The sequence below is a fragment of the Xyrauchen texanus genome, chromosome 42 (assembly GCF_025860055.1).
Source record: "Xyrauchen texanus isolate HMW12.3.18 chromosome 42, RBS_HiC_50CHRs, whole genome shotgun sequence".
NCBI lineage: Eukaryota > Metazoa > Chordata > Actinopteri > Cypriniformes > Catostomidae > Xyrauchen > Xyrauchen texanus.
Genome location: NC_068317.1, coordinates 20,546,285 through 20,565,008, shown reverse-complemented (window position 1 = coordinate 20,565,008; position 18,724 = coordinate 20,546,285). Strand labels below are relative to the sequence as shown.

At 36.4% G+C, this 18,724-nt stretch overlaps 1 protein-coding gene across 4 annotated transcripts in view; it reads left to right on the top strand.

The window, feature by feature from the left end:
* The window catches only part of LOC127634734 (phospholipid-transporting ATPase IB-like), a 67,178-nt gene that overhangs the window by 14,308 nt on the left and 34,146 nt on the right, over positions 1-18,724 (top strand). For 2 of the 4 annotated variants that reach the window (XM_052114404.1, XM_052114403.1), the window contains exons 2-11: positions 10,324-10,501; positions 13,699-13,798; positions 15,221-15,319; positions 15,481-15,526; positions 15,609-15,649; positions 15,937-16,010; positions 16,732-16,801; positions 16,893-17,020; positions 17,100-17,211; positions 18,494-18,662. In XM_052114404.1, coding sequence (XP_051970364.1) covers positions 10,324-10,501; positions 13,699-13,798; positions 15,221-15,319; positions 15,481-15,526; positions 15,609-15,649; positions 15,937-16,010; positions 16,732-16,801; positions 16,893-17,020; positions 17,100-17,211; positions 18,494-18,662 — 1,017 coding nt within the window. Of the gene's footprint in view, positions 1-2,101; positions 2,307-10,323; positions 10,502-13,698; positions 13,799-15,220; positions 15,320-15,480; positions 15,527-15,608; positions 15,650-15,936; positions 16,011-16,731; positions 16,802-16,892; positions 17,021-17,099; positions 17,212-18,493; positions 18,663-18,724 lie in introns of those variants that run through there. The other 2 variants (XM_052114405.1, XM_052114406.1) reach the window with 2 other exon arrangements.

The following is an 18,724-nucleotide window of genomic DNA, read 5'->3' as shown; positions in this document are numbered from 1 at the left end:
AAAGTGACAGAAGCGGAAAACAGAGAACACGGGGATCGTTACACATATCTCATTCAAACATATACATCACAGCATATGTTGCAAATGATCACAAGAAACTAAGAGCCAATGAGCATTCGACATCACTGCTGTAAAACCACTGTTCGTAATGCTTGAGACGGCAATTTTGTAATTTTGAAAATGAAACCAACTTGGAGCCTGAATGAAACCTGCGGTGGATGGAGACGGAGATCCTTAAATAAAATGCTTGAATTTGGGTCTATTCTTCACAGAAAGCAGTCTGAAGATTTGGATTATAGCTAACAAATGTATGGATTAATTTTAATGAATTGTTTTATGGTGCTTTTTGTGGTTTATTTAGTTTTTTGGCATATTCTGAAAACATTATTTTGTTTCCTATGGCAAACAAAAATAAGATAAATGCTTAATAAACGATTAAATTGTTTTTATTCATTGTAACGTTTTAAAGTGTAATCTTGGTTAAAGTGATATAATAATTTAATATGTTGTATAGGGCAGCAGAAATGCCACAGAACTGAATGAAACCATTAAAATATCATATTATAATGTCAGCTGCATTAAATAAATGTGATGCATTTAACTAATCTCACTGATTATAAATTAAATGTATTTAACTGATTAATTCTATGAATTATTCAATATTAATCAATTCGAACAGTACACGTAAACATTTGTACATTTCTATAGGTGTTAATTCGTAAAATGATGACGTTTACATGCTGTCAATATGTAAATATTGTACGTAAACATATTGTATGTTTCAGTGTCTATGCAAATGTAAGAGAATGTATATTTGCTTGAGCCAAACTTTATATAAGAATACATACAATTAATCATAAGATTACATTGAAATTGCCTCTTCCGGATAAACCGAAGCCACTGTGACTCTTTTATTAATAAAATACTTACAGTTTAGAACACACAGACAAAACACTGTCTGGGCGTGACAGCATGCCACACAGTTCTGTGCACACAGTGTGTGTATTCCTCCTTTCTTTTGACTTTCTGTAAGTATATTTTTAAAAGTGTCAATGCTCTTCGGCACAGATCAAGTTTGTATTCGTCTTATTTGCTCTGCAAACTCTTTGCAGGCTTTGGATTTTAAAAACATTTCAGGTGACCCAATGCCGCATTTCAGATGCAATGATGCTTGTATTTCTAATAAATTCAAAAGGAGTTTATTAAGCAAATGTGTTTCCATGATAGTTTATGCCCATTTCTTTTGATCAAATAAAAAATGTATACACCTCAATGGAGCGCACAGTAGGCTATACGTATTTAATCCAGTTTTGGAGATTTTATTCGCATCTTGGTGTTTTCATCCAGCGGTTTTTATGTGATATGCACATAAAAATATGTGGATGGAAATCAAGCTACTGTAGGCATATATCATTTTAAACATGGTAAAAACAGAGCTGAGAGCACTAAACTCTTTTGAAAACTACACATTTTCTAAAATCAATGAATATGCAAGGGACAGGGTTTGAGTAGAAATTTGTGAATGACAGGTGTTTGAATTCTGTGGAATTTTATGGAATTGTCTGTGATGTTCTTTGGGCATTCTGTGTGGGCCTGGTTAGCAGGATCAGACTATATTTTGTTTTGAGAAATATGTACTCATCAGGATGGTCATATCAAGCCTTTAGCATTCACCTTTAATGATAATAAAACAATTGGATGTCTTCTATTTGCCAAGAAATAATGCTAAATTAATACATTTAATATATTGTAAAAGCAGAAGACAATAGTGGTAAATTAAACATAGGTGAGACATTTTTGCTTGAGTAGGCTATGGTTTTATTTTACAATATTAACAATGTTTCTATTTGTATCAGTTTTGTATCAGTTTTGGCTGGGGACGGTGACACACATGATTTATTTGCTGCTCATGAAAACTGAACAAACAATTCATTTTTATTGTTCTTCATTTGAGGGCAAAATCAGCTTCATAGTGTTATCAGCACAACTTAAAAATAATCAGAACTGAAGCCTCTGTGTCCATAATAAAACGAGTAAATTGGTTATATGCCCAGTCAGTGTACTGCAAATCATTAACCAACATGATGCTGATTCCACAGTTCTGTGATGTTAATTAGGTACTAACTGTCTGTCTGCCTGGCCGTCTGTTAGTAACTGAGGCTTTCATCTGTCCCTGAAAAAATCAAAGCCGCACCTCATGGGATTTGTATCGATCATTAGGAGTAAATAGTCGGGGAGAATAAGTGGAGGAAGGAGAAAATAAAAGTGTGAGAAGAAGAAAGTGATCTTTCAGAGTGGGATGTGAGGTATGTGGTGAAAAGTGGGTTATATCTGATTCCTTGATTCTGGTCCAGAGTTGATTCTACTAAGGAATTCTCTTTACGTGCACTTTGTTTTTTGCTTGTGAGGCAGGCCACCAGCTCACTTTTGTAGTTTATGTTACAATTAAATGTAATCTGAAGGAGTCCAGTGCCATCTTGCAAAGTACATTAGCTATATATTATAACCAGATATCATCACATTTATGTCTTCAGTGCTAAAATATAATAACACTGTATATAATTGTAAGTTTATTGATAGCTTAGTTAATGGCAAGATGGTTATCCGTGGCCAAGATCGCCTTTGACACCAAAGAGTTGGGTGCTTGCTATATTTACATGCTGCACCTCAAAACTTAGTCATGTTGTTTACAAGTATATGACCCCCCTGCAGAATGCAATCTCATAAAAACCTGGAAGATCTGATGGAAATATGTCCCTCCTTAGAATGAGAGATTTTGTGTGTTTGTCTATAGGTGTGTGCGTGGGTCTGTGTTTTATCTGATCCCTCTTGATTATGGTTTTGCATAACTGAACATGCAGTTGAAATGGTTGATATGGAGCGAGAGGAATCATGGAGTAATTTTTTTTTACACCATATTGAGCCACACCTCTTTTATAGTACTTCCTGCTTACCTGCAAGTGCAAGTTAAATAATTATTTGAAAGGAAATATAGTCTTGCTCGCTGTTCTAAAAATGCTTACTACAAAGATCTGCAATAAGTAAGGGATAAATGTACAGTCAGCCAGCCATTATAACAAAAATAACTAACGTGTGAATGAACAGCTGACTGCGCATTACCCCACTTATTACACAGATACAACTAAATAAATAAATATTAAAATTTGGAAAATTAATTAAAATTTTTTAATTAAAATTTTTAATTTTAATTACATTATTATGTGAAACAATAAGTTGCAGAGTGATATGTGAGACATTGAAATTGGTTGTCTGGAACAATGCTCAATTATGCAGTTTAGAGGTCATTATTATACAGATATAGATCACCACACAATGCTGCAATTTACCAATCAGAATGAAGTATTCCAGAGATCTGTGTAATAAATTTATGTTATTGGGCTAATTTCTTATTTAATTTATCATAAAATATGCAATTGTTTCCACTGTTTTGAGTCTATATTGGCAATTTGACTTATAGGAATTTTGTCACTTTTCCAAATAACAAAATATCTATGGCCTCAGGCAAAATTTCCATTTCATAGGAAAAAAGAAGGAGCATTTGAGCAGGAAGTGACTCCATTGAGCGTGTTTAGTGGGTTTCAATCCATAATAGTGAAGCCCCTAGACAGCTGCATCCTGCAAGACTACTACAACACATGCCCACAACAAGACACACAAGTGAGCTAACTGGAGAAAACATGAACATAACAGAGACATTTTTAATTTACAGTATATCTTTATATACTGTAAATTAAACAGTATATCTTCGGTTTAATTTAAAAGTCTCAACAACAGTTAAAACAACATGAATCATACAGCAATTGCATATGATTGTAATAGTTATTTTAGCCTATAGATCACAACAGTCTGGTGCTAGAAGTAAAAATCTAATTAAATTGATTTTCAACGATAACTTTTCAAGTTTTCAACATTTCAACATTTCAAGACAGACCTACCTTGAGCTCCGAGGTTTTTCAAAGATGTTATATGCTTCTGTTGAAGCCAGCCATCTATGTTATTTCAACTTCATTGCTTAAATAGTGTGTTTGTTAGTGGAATTCCTGGAAAAAACTACATTACCCATGGTACAGCAGATATCCGTTCACCAATCAGAGAACCATGGCCAACGAAGCTTGTGAAATTTGCTTAGGAGCAACCCCCACTCCCATGACGCACTGGGAGTGACATAATTGAGTCTTTCTCCCTTGACCCTTAAACTACTTATATAATTGACCCTTCACTAAGCTCTGTCCTCCTTGGTTACAGTTCTGACACTCTGACAAGCTCTGCAGAACTTCCCATCGGTATTAATGGGAGATTGCCGTGGACGGCGCGGTTTTTGATAAAATATTCTCATTAACGGAAGCAATAATATTTTTACGTGGGCTAAAATGAAAAGTGATATTGTAATGCATATTTATCTGAAGTCTTTTGTCAAATAAATTGTTAAATTACACAGTAATACAGTCTACACTCGCTGATGCGTCACGCAGAGTGAACGGATTTCCCGTTCTATTTTTGACACGCTGCAGAACTACTCCAGCCACTTTATTAAACCGTCCATCTTAAATGAAATATTTTTGCACACCAAATATCATAGGTGTGATTTTTTGTCATGTATTTTGCTTGTTTATTTAAATAACCATTTCATCGAAATCAGCTTGTGGTGTTTCTGCTCTCTGATCTACTCATTTAAATTATATTGTTTCAAACCATATGTATATGCATTTATTGCAATAATAACATTATAAGAACAATTACAATTTATAAATGTATAGGTTATTCACCCAATTAACTCAATCTCACCGGATTGGTCCGTTTGCTGAACGTCATTTAGAACGTTCACTTTGACACGTATAGTAACTGTTGCGTCACGTTAACGGACAATCAAATGTGCCAAGTGTTGTCTAGGTAGGCAGCTCACTAGGTTTTGAAACACAACCACTCACCATTCTGATCGCTGCGATTCTCTCTCAAATGTTGTCGCAGCAGAGAGGCGACTTCAAAATAATATTTTTTTTTCCACATATAATAAATAATGTAAGCTAGGTAAATAACAGCTGTTTGGATGTGACAGGAGAGTTTACTCAGCTGGTGTATGGTCGAAAGCGGGTGTGGAGAGATGGGCTACATGTGTCACTTCTCCCATTCCAGTCAGTCTCTCAAACAGACGAAAGCAAACCCTCTCCCACGTTTTGTGTAACAGGTTCACCTCTGCTGTGTCTCTTCAGTAAGAGAAGTTGGTTTCTTTCCAGACAACGAACCCTTTCTGTCTCATGTCAGCATTCACTTCACAAAAAATACAAAAGCCTTTCATTTAAAGGCACAGGCACTGCTCGAGGGCCACAGCTGTCAAGTGTATCTGTCTGCATCAAGACGACAAGGAACACCCTTTACACAAAATGCCCACTCCAAGTATCATGCGATTCTATTGACCTGTTTCATGAGATGTCACTGTATGACCGCACCGCCATGTTTGTGTCCAAAATTCCATATCAATGTGCTGCAGAGTGGGATGCAACAAGTCATCTTCAGGAGTTAAAAGCAGCTCTTACATTCATATTCTGTAGATGGGATCATAACAGACGTTTTGTTATAATGTGACCAAATCAGACCTGAAAACAACACAAAACATTTGTACCTTATGAATGAAAGATGTTTACGGTGTTTGCTGGTGTGCACGTAAACTCATTGGTCACACATCAGACTTGCCGGCATATGGAGATGAATCATTTATAAAATATATTTAAATGTCCGCAAAATCCAATCTGGCAATATTTTTGCTGTCTTTAGACCTGTATGAACCTTTCCTGGGACTTGCCATGGATCAAAAGAAATTTTTGGTTTGAAATTGAAGTTTTTCCAATCACTGCCAATGTTTCCTCACACTGATGGTCACAAATATGGTGACTGCGGGGAAATGAGGAACGAAAACGTTGGGCGCGGCGCAGACTTCAAATGATGATTGCACACATTCATTATGGCAATACTGAGGCTGGGTAAGCAAACTTGTAATAAATCAACACTGTTTTTACATTGTGGTCATTCGTAAATGAAGCTGGCATCTTTCCAACTGTAATCGCATATGTATAAAATTGTATTATTGCATGTGTATTGAAAACAACAATAGACAAGACGCAATGGCTTTGCACATTACAAACACACCCCAAAGTGGCAGTTCTCTGGCCTGATATACAGCCTAACAAAAACTAACATCAAAAAGCTCTGGTTCTCAAAGAAACATGACTGACATCCAAGAACCAATGAGGTTTTATGGAAAATAGCATGATGCCATTTTTTATTTAGGTTGTGTATGCACAAGATGATCAACGATTTGATTTGATTTGAGACTGAATAATGACCTCACCCAAAGTGATCGCACTTCGCACGATATTGCAATAGAAGTTTTGGGATATACAACTTGAGTCACATGGAGAGCTTTTACAATGCTTTTATGTCCTTTTTGGAACTTAAATACATTGCCTTTCATTATATGGAGAATTTTTTTCAGTTATCTTAGAGGGGTCATGACATGGGGATTCAAATTTTCAACTATTAATTCAAGTATATACAAACCGTTATAACTTCAAGACAGTAATCCTGTGCTTTTAATTGTGCTAATATTTATATTATTATACCTGATTGTTTTACCTTAATGTACATTCATTTATAATTTATCATTATATATCATCATATATTTAGTATAAACCTATATTATTTCAACCACATCAAAGTGGATTGATATTTGTATAATTCTTTCTTTCATTAAAAATTACACAGTGTATGTTACAGAGACGCCTTAAAGGGGAAATGGCTTTCCATGTCCTCCAGCATTTATGTTTAAAAATGTATATCCATTTATAAAAAAGCAAACATGTCTTTGAATGTCGTTTGTGGTCTATCTGATTTGTTTGTGTGTGTGGTTGTGTGTGAGTGTGAGCACTGGGCTACAGAAAGAAATTTCAGTTGGTAGGTCAAACTCAGGTATTGTGAATGCCACTGCCAAATTTCACAATAGAACAAATGTAAACATTTTAATCTTGTTAGCCATCATATCATTATTATTAGTCAGTATTACTGTTAGATAGCTAAAGGCAAAAAATATGGACTTTGTATTCAAGAAATGTGTCATTTATGACAGTCAACTAAAAACTCAGTCGCTTCAGTTTGCAAAGCATGAGCAAGCAATCTTGATTTATAAACTGGCTGGATGATTATTAACTACTGTTTGCTCATTTGAGAGAGAAAATGTCCTTAGACAGTGTAGACATTGAATGCATTGATGCAGGTTAGCAAACAAGTAAAAAATCATAGAAAATACATTCAAGTTTGCCACCTCCTATGACATACATGCAGCACAGCCGCTTCTCCGTTCAAATGAAGCAGGTAGCTGGCAACACACGTACGAAGGGTTACCACGCATATGCAAAATAGCAAAGAGAATACAAATTTTTATTCTGAAGCCCCCCTAATAAGGTCTAGAACTGCCCAGTGTGTACTTACCGTCTTTCATGAAGGAACATGCTACAATTCCATGAAGCATTGCGAATGATGCAATTGAATAAAAAAAACATAGGAATATATCAAACAATTGGTTTTAGGATGTTGATTATAAGCATTCTTGATTATAAGCATTATAATCAATTATATTAAGCATTCATGATTATAAGCATGTTGGGTGTAATGCATTACTAAGTAATTAATTACTGTAATTAAATTACATTTTAATTGAAAAGTTAAAGTATGGGATTACTCTTAATTTTCAGTAATTTAATAACAGTTACTTCTGATGTAAATGTATTAAATACTGTACAGACTATAGAACAATATATAATAACAATAGTGAATTTAAAATCAAAATGTAGTGTCGAAATGGATGTTTTCTAATTAAATGCAGCCCCCTTAAATTGTTTGGCCAGTTCATGAATATTTTATTTGTTTGATATTATTATATATTTGATAGAATTAAAAGAACAATTTCATGTCTATCCTTGTGTTTTTCATCTCGTCAAGGTTGACAAGGGGTTTGGAATGTAATTAGTAATAAGTAATGCAATTACTTTTCAGTCATTAGTACAGTAATCTAATTACACCATAGAATATGTAATTAGTAATGCTAGTTAGTAATTAATTACTTAGTAAAGTAGTAATTAATTACTTTTTTAGAGTAACCCAACACGGATTATAAGGATAGAAACAATATAGTTTACGTTTATTGCGAAATATTCTGAAATGTACAACTGGACCTGCCTTAAAAGCGCTTCTGACCAATCCTATTTTAGCAACAGTTGCCCTGCCGCCATTACTCTGACCCGCCTCTGCTATTTTCCAATGACAGTCTATGAAATTATTGTGTGTTTGAGTACTTTTAAGTGGGAATTTATAAAAAATAATCCAAAATATGATAAACACGTTTCTGCCGGGTCACTTGTAATACACGAGTCAACCAGAGAGGATATATTCAATGTTTTTCTTTCCTTTTTTAAAATAATCTTTAAATAAATCTGAAGAAGAACATGTTCTGGATTAAACTGTGTCAGCCCTCATTCCCAAATTGATATATAACATCTGCAACGACACCTATAATTTACCTATAAGGTAAATTAAAGTTAATAACTGAACGTTAAAGGTGCTGTATGTAATATTTGTACTGTACTTAATCATAAAATTACCCTAATAAGTAATTAGAGAATTGGGAAACATGCTAAGTAAGTTGAAATACTGGCTTCTTTGATAACAATGCTAAAGCCAGTATATTCTACTTTTAAGTTTCAATTCAAGGCCGGAATTTCTGATTATGTTTTGGCCTGTGTGATCCCGCCCATTGCCCACTTACCATAGTATTTTGACACTGCCGGGTTGCCAGATATGACCTCTCTGCTGCAGCCATGGAAGCCAGCAAACGAACTGGATCAGAGATAACAGATTTAATGCGACCTTAAAAGCCTCGCCATCCGTTTAAAACCACCATGTCCAGCGGCGTAGTAAAACAAGGATAAATATTGGAGATGCCTGTGGAAGATGGAGACTACTTTAAGCCCAGATATCATTTAAAACGTATGCTGAGTTGGCTAATTTGCGTGGCAACATTCTGGCAACCCGCATGAGCTTGGAGTCTGGGGAGGGGCCACAACTCTCCAATATTTTGAATTTGAATGTCAAACGCTTGTTGTCAGTCTTACATATAGCAGCTTTAATGAATTTATGGGTTAATTCAAGTCCTAGTAAAAGCGACAGAAGGAAAAAAAAAAAACGTTCACAGCATGAAAATTCGAGTTTTATTAGACGTTATAAATAGCTCTGGGCGGCTGTGTTTCAAAACCTAGTGAGCTGCCTACCTAGACAACACTTGGAACGTTTGATTGTCCGTTAACGTGACGCAAGACTAACACTCGCAAAGTGAACGTTCTAAATGACGTTCGGCAAACGGACCAGTCCGGTGAGATTGAGTTAATTGGGTGAATAACCTATACATTTATAAATAGTAATCCTTCTTATAATGTTATTATTGCAATAAATGCATATAAATATGGTTTGAAACAATATAATTTAAATGAGTAGATCAGAGAGCAGAAACACCACAAGCTGATTTCAGTGTAATGGTTATTTAACTATATAACAAGCAAAATACATGACAAAAAAAAATCACACCTATGATATTTGGTAAGTAAAATAATTTCATTTAAAATGGACGGTTTAATAAAGTGGCTGGAGTAGCTCTGCAGCGTGTCAAAAATAAAACGGGAATCCGTTCACTCTGAGTGACGCATCAGCAAGTGTAGATAATATTATTAATTGCAATGTGGACGATTTGCTTTTGACACGACGCGCCGCTCGCGTCCGGTGTAGACAGGGTTGTCAAACGCTGTCTAGGAGGTATCCAGCTCGATAGGGTTTAAGACACAGCCAAAATGTCGCTTCGTAGCCCATTGCATTTTTCCAGCGCATCGTGAATAACCAGGTGTTTGTCGGAGATGTCCGCCGAAAAAAGGCTTTTATAAAGAGAAACAAATGCACAAGGTTTCCTACAAAGGTGACACGCCCGTGGTGTTTGCTGCGCCATTGTGCACCCATCAGCACTTTCTATAGAGGGGGTCCCGTGGGCGTCGCGCGCAAGCTGTATTGGTGACGGATCTTGTGGATGCTGATGAAGATGATGTGCAGAATGAAAGGAAGGGCGGTGCATAGAGGGGAACGTCATGAGATAGGGGCGGCTTGCATCAGCATACACAGTAGTAGTGTTAGTGGTCACCGCACTGAACTATAAACGACATTTCTGTGTCTTTTCTTCCTCCTCCTGTCTTTCACGCACACTCACGCTAGCCTCGCCTCTCTCCCATCACTCGAACGGTGCAGGACCCGCGTGCTCGTCCACCGGCTACCGCAAGACAGAGGATGAGATGTCCGGAACCACATCCCAGGCGGACCCGATAGATGCCACAGCGCGGACTGTGCTTCTCAACCGGCCCCAGACTACCAAATATTGTGACAACCATGTCAGGTAAGTCATTGACGGAATGCTTAAATAGAGGAATCTTTAAGACATTGATTTATTGAATAGGAAAAGGTTTAATTGAATGCAAATTCAGTTGTATTCTTTGTTTAGAGTGTGAAAAGTCTCACAATTTACTTTGATTTAAATATTGTAGCCTCTCAATTGGTTTATTGTTGCAGTTAAAGGCATAATCACTGATTATTCATAGTGAATTTGTTATTTCCTTATAGTACATTCACATTATTTTAGAGGCTGTAAACAATCGTATCTCTGTTATAAGCAATATGTTAGAAAGGTAGTATGTTTTAGTACGACAGACTTATAGTTAGTGTACACAAATTATAAAAATGATCTTAAACATCTATATTTCTACCTATTTGTTTTTGCATTTTTAGAGAAACAAAAACAAAAAAAATCACAACAAAGTTCTTCAACATCTTATAGGTTTTTAGTTGTTTAGCTGTATTTTTCCATGAAAATGGCTTAAGAAGCTGACATGGTGTTAAAAACTAAATTTTTGCAGCCTGATCAGCAATTTAGAGAAGAATATGTTTTGCATTCTGTCCCATGACTATATCCTCCTATAATTTGCTGCCTATAACCAAATTTCTGGCTTGTGATTTGTAAAAGATGAAATAACTATATATGGTACTTGGATGTATCAAGTCATACAGAACAAATGAAAGAAGTGCTTAATCCGTCTCTTGTGTGATTATGTGCACTACCTGCCATTCATGCACTTTTTTTATGCATCTTTTAGGAAGTTGTTTGTTTCCTCTTTTCAATATCTTATTGCGTTTTATTGTACCTGTTATTGAATTAATTATTAAATTACACACAATATTCGAACTGTGTTTTATGCCACAGCAAGGACGGAGTTGTTTCAATACAGATCTTAATTAGTCAGTATTACTATGAGATTGATTGTAAAATACTTTAATCAGGCTAAGAAAAGCATTGCCCTCAGGGAAATTCCATGCTAACTTAAAGCAAGTGCGTCTTGAATGAGACATTCAAATAGCCTCCATTAAGTGAAGTACTCCATCAAAGATTTCCTGAGAGTACTCCAAGGTCATGTTCCGAGATGTGCTTGGCTAGAGTTCATCTGTAGTTCCTGAAAAACAGGCTTTTTGGACGTCATGAGGTCTATAAGTGGACCAGTCCATGAAAGACTCCAATAAAGACCTGTCATATAGACCAAGGCCACCCATAAGGGGTAAAAAATGGAAGAGCTTTTGGGGCCCAGCAACGAAGGGGGACCCAAGAGAGATAGTTCAACACCCCCATAGTGTTACGACGTCTGGAGATCGCCCGCCAGAGATAGTGAGCACTTGTTGCCAGCGACAAATACCAGCGCTCCAACATATACTGGCACACGCATCTCTCAACCCCACACTGAGGAGGGGGGCCCATTACCTATAATTTTTCAGGGGCCCAGTCTGAGTTTGGGCGGTCCTGTGTGTACCAGCCGTTCAATCAGTTTGTTTTTACCTGACGTGTAAATGGGATTAGTTTCTCAAATAGGAATCCAGTGAAATTGTGATGATGACACTTCTTCCACTTGAATATGATCATGTTTGATGTTAGCTAAATACTCAGACCATAAGCCGGATAGATGTGGAGATCACTTTCATAGTCAAGGGGTGATTGCCAGTCTATAATAGTGCCCTACCCACACACAACACTCACATAGAAGCTCAAAAAGAATCTCTCAGTATCGACACACTCACTAACACACACTTTATTGATCTGCCGGTATTAGCTGAAGCTCTAAAAGGCTCTATTTTGGTTCCTGTAACAACATTAACATGGGCCTAGGACCCCAAATCCGCTTTGTCATTGGCTAATTTCAAGAATCATCTTTCATGACCTTCCGTTCATCAACCTTTCTGCATAATGCCTCTCTTTACTGGAGCAGTGGAAATTGTTATTAGATTTATTCAGATCTCTTTCTTCTTCCTTTATCCTCATGTTTTATTTACAAACCGGTTTCTGCTTCCCATGGCATTGGCATCAACTGGTCAGCTGTCAATCAAAGAGTAACCAGAGCGACAAATCCAGCAGTACACAATAGCGCGGGTCAGTGCCAGGGATCATTCAGGCTGGCATGGTAGTTATATCATCCACATCAGTCTTTTAGGGTATCCCCAAGTACTATGCAGCATGGTCACTGTGGTGTGGGTTACTGTGTGTGTGTGTGATTAGGCCACTGAATGTTAATGAAGGGGATCGTATGAATGGTCTCAGGCGCTCTTTGATGTCAACGATAGCCCGCCATACTTCCAGGTCAGCTACTGAGCTGCTGTTTGAGGCCATAGTGTGGGTTGCAAGGAGTGTGTTAGGCTGTGAACTCGTTCCCAATGAACCCAGAAGGGTGTAATGTTTACAGAGAACACCAAAACATACTTGCGCTCACAAGTATTTTATTGTTGCATAGAAATGGTGCATTTAAAGGGTTAGTTCACCCAAAAATAAAAATTCTGTCCATTTCCTCACCCAAATGTAATTTCAAAGCCGCATAACTTCCTTTCAGATGTAAATGGTGACTGAGATTATCATTTTGCCTAATATCTCCTTTAGTGTTCCACTGAAGAAAGAAAGTCATACAGATGAGGGTGAGTAAATAATGACAATTTTAATTTGTGGGTGAGCTATCCCTGTAATGCTGTGAAAGTCCTTGGAACGTGCCTACGCTTGGACTTTATACAGTACATGCCTCCCATACAGATACAAACACACTCCCACACAAACAGAGTCATACTGACACTTGTTAATATTTAGTCTTGGGATGGAAACAAATGTGTAGTCCCTGAAGTTATTTTTAGTGTTTCTTCACAGCTATTTTAATGACTGCAAATCCTTTACTGTCACAATCAGCTATTCAAGAGCTACTTAGAGATTGATCAATACAGTTATTTGACTGACAAGGAGAAAAACATCCATCCGAACAGCCCAGACACTTATTTTGGGATTGTTTATCTACATTTAAATGCTTTGGCCAGTAATGTGTCAGGCATTGAAAGCAGGTGGGTGTTGGCAAAACACTTGCGAATGCTTTTTCGCAAAACCTAAGTGGAGCCAATCCTAAATGAGTGCTGTAATGGCCCAGGCTGTATATATAGACATTCTAAAAAAGTCAAAAGTGGGGTGAAAGATGACTTACTAAAGAGATATATCATCAATTTTCCCTTTTACCTCTCTAGCACGGCTAAATACGGGATCCTTACCTTCCTGCCGCGCTTTCTGTATGAACAGATCAGACGAGCAGCTAATGCTTTCTTCCTCTTCATTGCTCTCATGCAGGTATGACAGTTGTGGCACACACAAATACACTCGCACCTGTCCAAACTGCCTTTGTTTTGATCTCAAAGAACATTTATTACACATAGGTGCCACTTTTGAGCTGTTGCAGTAGGATATCGGGGGAGCTGAACAGCTTGTACAGACTTTTCAGTCGTTTGCCAACATATCCATTTTTGTAATGGATGGATTCTGTTTGGAAGTGTTCCACTATGATACTTTCATCCACTTTGAGTCACTAACTCTCAGTGTTGGATATTGATCTAACCTTTTAGGCCAGTAATGCATCAAACAGAATGCAATCTAAATGGGTTAATCTCATGAAAACTGTCAAGAAAAGTCTTGGCCATATTTCAATCCAAAATAAAAAAAAAAGAAAAGAAAATAAAGCATATTTATTTATCACATTATGCATTATGACAGTTAAATAAGGGATAATGTACAGTCAGTTGTTATCGCAAAATAAGCCCCGACAGGGTGATTAGGACCCTAATGTGAATCGGAGTGGACTGTTCATCATTCTGCTTGTTACATGGCTAAAACCAAATAAATAAATGAATGGACGTGAAACATTGATTTGCAATGAAATTATGTAATTATGTGAGAAGAGAGAAATCGCTGAACAGCTGAAATCCACCTCCAGTTTGTGTTGGTTGACAGCTTGTTATCCAGCACATTACAAGACTACATGACAAATATGATATGATATGTGGATATGCGGTTGTTCATCAGAAATACCAGACCACTAGATGTGCCATTGACTAATCAGAATGGAATATTCCAGAGAGCCATGTAATAAGCACATTTAAACACCCTTTCCCCAATTCTAAGTAGCTTATTGTAATTGTAAAATTTTCATTCTTATTACAGTAATGTGAAAAAAAAATGATTTAAATTGTAAACTACTTATTAATGTAATTTTATTTGTTGTACTGTATTTACGCAGATTTTGAAAAGCCATTGTCTCCAGATACAATTATATTCGCTTCTGTATTACAAAAATGACAATTACAGAATTTCTAATTACAGAAATGAAAATAATTTTTTGCTATAGATTTCTGAGAATTTGTGGGGGAAATGTGCTCAATTGTCATGATAATAACAATGCTAAAAATCTATATGGTCCTAAAAACAGATTTCATATTATTTAAGCAAAAGTTTCTGTGTTTTGATTTTAAGATAAAATATAACCCGGGCACATCTTTGTGAGATTAAATCAAATAGCTAAAAAAAAAAAAAAATCACCATGTTGTTTTGTTTTACTTATTTATTCAGACATTCTCTTATACCTGTCTAATAATTGTTTGTATTTTTAATATGAGATGCAGTTATCCATCAGCACTTGAAACATAAAGCACGTCATTTCAGCATCTGAGTAAAGTACTTAATTTTATGTAAGTGATCTATGTACATTTTCAAATATAGCAAATCCCTGATGTCTCACCAACGGGTCGCTACACAACGCTGGTGCCGCTCATCTTTATTCTGACAGTGGCTGGGATCAAGGAGATCATTGAGGATTATGTGAGTATTCTACTGAATGGTACACTGGATTGACTTTAAACTGTATATACCACAGACTAGACTATGTTTTGCAAACATCGGATAAGTGCTTTGTCATTGAAATGCACTTGATATTTTGTATGATAAACACTGATGAGGTGTCACATGTCTTGTTCTTACAGAAAAGACACAAAGCAGATAACACAGTAAACAAAAAGAAGACAACAGGTTGGCTATTAGAATCATTTAGCTTGCATGTAATTGTGTATGTTATGGGAAGAGTTTTTCTGACAATGTCATTATTTTCCAGTTCTGCGTAATGGATCATGGCAGACCATAATATGGAAGCAGGTAACCCTCACCTTCTCTCTCTTTCCATCTCTTCTTTCTTATCCCACTTCTCTTCCTTTTCATTCCTTTTTGTTCAATGATGCTTTCATTTCTGTCCTCATGCAAATTTTGGTAGCATCTGCTTATTTTAATTAATCTCTCCCAGATCTTTTTTTACTTTTTCCTTTTGATTTTTGTTCATCCTCCTTTGTGTTGCAGCACTTCTCTTTGTTTCATGCACTGTTGTCTCTCTCTTAATCTCATTTTCTCCTTTCTTATGCTGTTGCAATGCTGCACCTGTCCACTAGGTGGCAGTTGGAGACATAGTCAAGGTGACCAATGGGCAGCATCTCCCAGCTGACATGGTCATAGTGTCCTCCAGGTCAGCACCGCTGTCTGTGTTTGTGTGTGTGTAGTGGGGTTTGTTGTGTTGTGTTTGTGCTGTTGCTATATTTATACCTGTGTGAGATATGAGAAGTATGTTAAGTGTGGTTTTGGTGATGTTTCAGGGATTCTGCGGCTTTGTTCAGACAGGCAGCAAAAATAAGATATTTTGGCATTTCTGACTCAAATCCATGAAGTTGTTTGATTTCTTAACAATAAAATACACTTTTGTATGTGGTTTGAAATCCAATTAAATATTTAGGTAATTCAGTGATTTTCACTTTTAGTGAATTATGTGGCATTCATTATGTAGTGAATAGCGAATGAATGAACTAGTATGATAATGTGTAAAATGCTGTAATGTCTCCATTGTGTGCCTCATGTGTTGCCATGGTGAGAGACCAATATTTCCATGTTTTCCCTCATCTCTTTCTAAACTCACAGCTATTAATTTTTTGTTGAAAAAAATCATTTTGATTCATGTTGGCAGCTATGTCAGTACTAATGCTATCACTGTACATACTGTGTAAACCAGATATTGATTACACTGCATAAACAAAAGAATCAGATTTCATCACTTGCTAAATGTCATTGCGGGTAGTCAGTCCTAAAGAGCGTAAGCAAATGCAGTGTGAACAAAGCCTAACATCAGTGTGTGTTTAATATTTATGATTGTGTGCTACGGTTGTGTTTAAATTAAACTGCTGTTGTTCTAACAGTGAACCTCAGGCCATGTGTTATACTGAAACATCCAACTTAGATGGAGAGACCAACCTGAAGATCCGACAGGTAAACTACATGTCACAAAAGTGTTTCTTAATATGAACGTGTTTTTAGCTGTAAGTTTTGTTATAATACTTGTGTGTATATGTATGTACAGGGTCTCTCTCTCACAGCAAGTGTTCAGTCTTTGGAGGAACTGATGGCTTTATCTGGTCGACTAGAATGTGAGGGGCCAAACAGACACCTGTATGACTTCACTGGAACACTGCACCTAGACAACCACAAGTACGTTAAACCACAAATAATGTCTATGCACACATACACATATACACACACACTGATAATTTGCTGTTTTATATTACAGCCCAGTTCCACTTGGGCCAGACCAGGTGCTGTTACGAGGCGCCCAGCTCAGGAACACGCAGTGGGTTGTTGGAATTGTAGTCTACACTGGACATGATTCCAAACTCATGCAAGTAAGTGACATCTAAAAAAAACAAAGTGAAATTTTACCTTTGTTTAAAATCATATTCATCTGTAGACTTTAAGGTTGTTGAAAGCACAAATTAATTACCATGTTTTTATGAACAGTTGTGCCATCGTAGTATCATGTATTGAAGTACCTTGGATTACCATGCAAATACAATGTTTCATGAATATTCTAGGAATTCTGTATTATCATGGTATATATCAAGTAACTGCCATGGTATTACCATCAGATACCATCAGTACTGCCACAAAACTCAAAATCATAATCAGATCTTTGGTACATGAATATAATTGTAAAACCATCTGAAATTCCTGAGACAACACTATTTTTATACCTCAATAGATTAAAACTAGGGCTATCGATTTAACACCATAATTTGGTGTGATTAATTCTATAAAAAAAATAACACGTTGAAAAAATGAATGCAATTTCATGCACCCAACATGTACGTAAATTCTGTAATAAGTAATGTTTCTACCATCAGAGCAATTCAAGCTTGATGAACCACATTGTTGCAGCAGGTGGCAGTCAGCTCTGGCTGTACAGGCTACATGCCTCGTCAATCCAATGAGAGCAACAGGCAGGAATGCGTATTTGAGCTCAATAACCAAGCACAATAGAATGCCGGAATCTCGAAATGCGTTGTTGTAAAGTTTCAAACTATTGTGACACAGCGTCCCATAAACACAGCGCTCATGACTGGAGATGCTGAAAACTAGTGAGATGCAACGCAACCAAAGTGCGATGCTACAAAGGCATCTGTCAGACACACAACTACATAGACCAACAATTAAAAGTTGTGCAGACAGAAAAAGGCCAATATTTGGGTTGTTTAATCATATGGAAACATAACAATATTTTGACTTTTAAAAACTCTTTTTGTATTGTATAAATGCTTTACTTGTCTGTTACCACAATATGGTCTAATGTATTTAAATTATCTGAATTATAATATTTATTTATTTATAATTATGATATTGTAAATTACCTTTATTTGGGGGCCTTCTTAGTAAATATTTATATGTAATTCATTTGATTAATTAATCAGCACATCATGTAATGAATTCGATAATTGATTTTTACTGGTTGACGGCCTTATTAAAACATTAGTGGAGTCACTATACAGTATATGAAAATAGTCATATGTGTCTGTGTGTATACTTAATATAAACAGGTTGCATTTGTGGTTACACTCTCTTTTGACCTGTTATTTTTATAAGGGTCACAAACATAATATGAGCATTAAATATTAAATCTCTATTCTGTAGAATTCCACTAAAGCTCCACTGAAACGCTCCAATGTTGAACGTGTGACAAACATGCAGATTCTCGTTCTGTTCTGCATTCTTTTGGTCATGGCTTTGATCAGCTCCATTGGTGCTGCCATATGGAATAAAGAGCACACAGATGAGGCTTGTTGGTACCTTTCACGTACAGGTATACACATGCAAAAAAACACTCACTTGCCTCTGCTTTTCATTTTCACACCTTGTAGATGT